At 38.8% G+C, this 2,500-nt stretch overlaps 1 protein-coding gene across 4 annotated transcripts in view; it reads right to left on the reverse strand.

The window, feature by feature from the left end:
* LOC306989236 (inactive carboxypeptidase-like protein X2) overlaps nt 1-2,500 on the reverse strand; it is a 22,853-nt gene that overhangs the window by 2,157 nt on the left and 18,196 nt on the right. For all 4 annotated transcript variants that reach the window (XR_013795599.1, XR_013795600.1, XR_013795601.1 and 1 more), the window contains one exon: nt 100-199. Coding sequence is in view for 1 of the 4 variants with exons in the window: in XM_079594699.1 (XP_079450825.1) it covers nt 100-199 (100 nt within the window). In the remaining 3 variants the exon portion in view is untranslated. The remainder of the gene's footprint in view (nt 1-99; nt 200-2,500) is intronic.

The following is a 2,500-nucleotide window of genomic DNA, read 5'->3' on the forward strand; positions in this document are numbered from 1 at the left end:
TGTGTGTGTGTCGTGTGTGTGTCGTGTGTGTGTGTGTGTGTGTGTGTGTGTGTGTGTGTGTGTGTGTGTGTGTGTGTGTGTGTGTGTGTGTGTGTTCACCTGTGCGGATGTCGTGATTGATTCCGTCCACAGAGATGATGGCGCTGGCGATTCCTCTCCCCTGAGCGTCTCTGACCACACCTTTGATCCCACGATGGACCTGTACACACACACACACACACACACACACACACACACACACACACGCGTCAGTTATTAGACTCGAACTGGGGCCTGTTTCAATAAGGAGGTTCAACCAACTCTGAGTTAAAACTTGAACTCTAAGTTGACTGACTCTGAGTTGAGCGCGTGCACCACAACTATAGAAAGCCATTATCAATGGAGCGCAGATATCATGAGTCACCATGGCAACAGCGCCAGACACAAAAAGGAATTACTGTTATACAGTGTTGGGTGTAAGTAATTACCATGTAATCTAAATATTGTAATTTAATTAAAGGGATTACTCTTAATTCTTCTGTAATTCAAAATAAAATCTGATGTAATTACATTAAATAGGCTACTGCAGACTATAGAACAATTCTGTGTAAAACAACAGTGGATTTAACATACATTTTTAAAAGGTATATTTTGAATGTAATCTTCTCCCTCTACACACTTTGGTCAATTCAAGAATAATTCATGCAATATATTGTTAATTTGAAAGCATTAGAAGTGCAGTGTCTTGTCTCTCCTCGTTGTATTGTTCCAGTGGTTGAGGTTGATATGGGACTTAGTAATTAATAATAAGACCAATACTTTCTAAATATAGTAATTATTACATTAATCTAATTACACTGTTGAAGATGTCATTTGTAGTAGTAATTAATAACTATTTTAGAGTAACTGTTATAATATCAGGTGCAACTGGAAGAACAGTTATTCAACATAGTTTTAATTTACACGTAGGCTATGTGCAATCCTGCAGAACGTGGCAGCAGCTGAAGATGAAATATAAAAACATAATTCAGTCAGGTAAGGCTTGAGCACATCATGGCTGTAGGCTACCGGACTTTACAAACATTTGACATGTTATTTTTTATATGGGGTATTTTTGATATTTTCATTTATTTTACTTTGGGTTGGGTTTTTCGTTGGTCCCGACAGATTCTGATAATAATATCTAATATCTGTCTTTAGGAGCCTCCTGTCCCGACAGAACCCCAGGCAGTTGCACGTAGCCGACTCAACACCAGAAATTATGACAAATAGTGTAATAAAGTGTACAAATGCTCATCTTCACCGGACGATGGGGATGAAGAAACAGTTTCTGCGCCACAGAGAGGCCAGAGGTAATGTGAATATTAATATAATATTATTAATATAATGTTTATTAATATAACATTATTAATAATAACATTATTAATATAATATATTTATAATATATAATATATACCCCCAGGGTCCATAAACTTCTGGTGCACAGACGAACACACTCAGTAAATAGTTTAATTCTGTAGAATGTGTTCAGAACTACATGATGTGACTCTAATCTACTGTGTTTTCAGTTGCCAGTTGAGGAGTTATATTCACCTTATAGAAAATTTGTGAAAAAACAACAGTAAAAACAGCAATGAATAAATGTACAGAAAGAATGAATGAGGTGTTTAAACACCGCTTCCTCTTTAAAAAAGGGGAGGAGACCGCAGGAAACTCTGGGTTTACCGAAGAAAACCTGCTCCCGACCAGGTTAGGTTCACAGAGTAAGTCACCATGGTAACTGACTCTGAGTTTAAGTCACCATGGTAACTGACTCTGAGTATAAGTTGCCATGGTAACTGACTCTGAGTTATAAGTCGCCATGGTAACTGACTCTGAGTATAAGTCGCCATGGTAACTGACTCTGAGTATAAGTCACCATGGTAACTGACTCTGAGTTATAAGTCGCCATGGTAACTGACTCTGAGTATAAGTTGCCATGGTAACTGACTCTGAGTATAAGTCGCCATGGTAACTGACTCTGAGTATAAGTCGCCATGGTAACTGACTCTGAGTATAAGTTACCTCTCTTTCAGAAACGGGCTTGACCTACTCTGCTGTCTCGGGTTTGATTTACCTCCCATTCTGACACGGAAAACCCAGAGTTTCCCTCATTTCGGGGTTAACATACTCCGAGTTTTCGCTTAACCTGCTTTCTGAAACAGGCCCCGGGGGAATGTGCAACAGCGCCACGAAACCTGCAGTGCTCATATTTAATTAAACCAAAGGATTTTTAAGTGTATTAATCGCTGTGATTAGACCCCTTCTGATTGGCTGTGATTTGTGATTGATTTGGTTGCGAGTGCAGTGCGCGTGCATAGAGACTCCGCCCACACGCCTGCCGTTATTATTATTAACCTTTAGTTAACCAGGAGAGTTCAAATCCCCTGAAAGTCATACAAACACATTACAATACACACACATATACATTCATTTAAAACAATGGGTGTGGAAACTGTAGTATATGAATAAAAAAAATGAA

This window comes from Phoxinus phoxinus (genome assembly GCF_949152265.1).
Source record: "Phoxinus phoxinus genome assembly, chromosome: 21".
NCBI classification, from domain to species: Eukaryota; Metazoa; Chordata; class Actinopteri; order Cypriniformes; family Leuciscidae; genus Phoxinus; species Phoxinus phoxinus.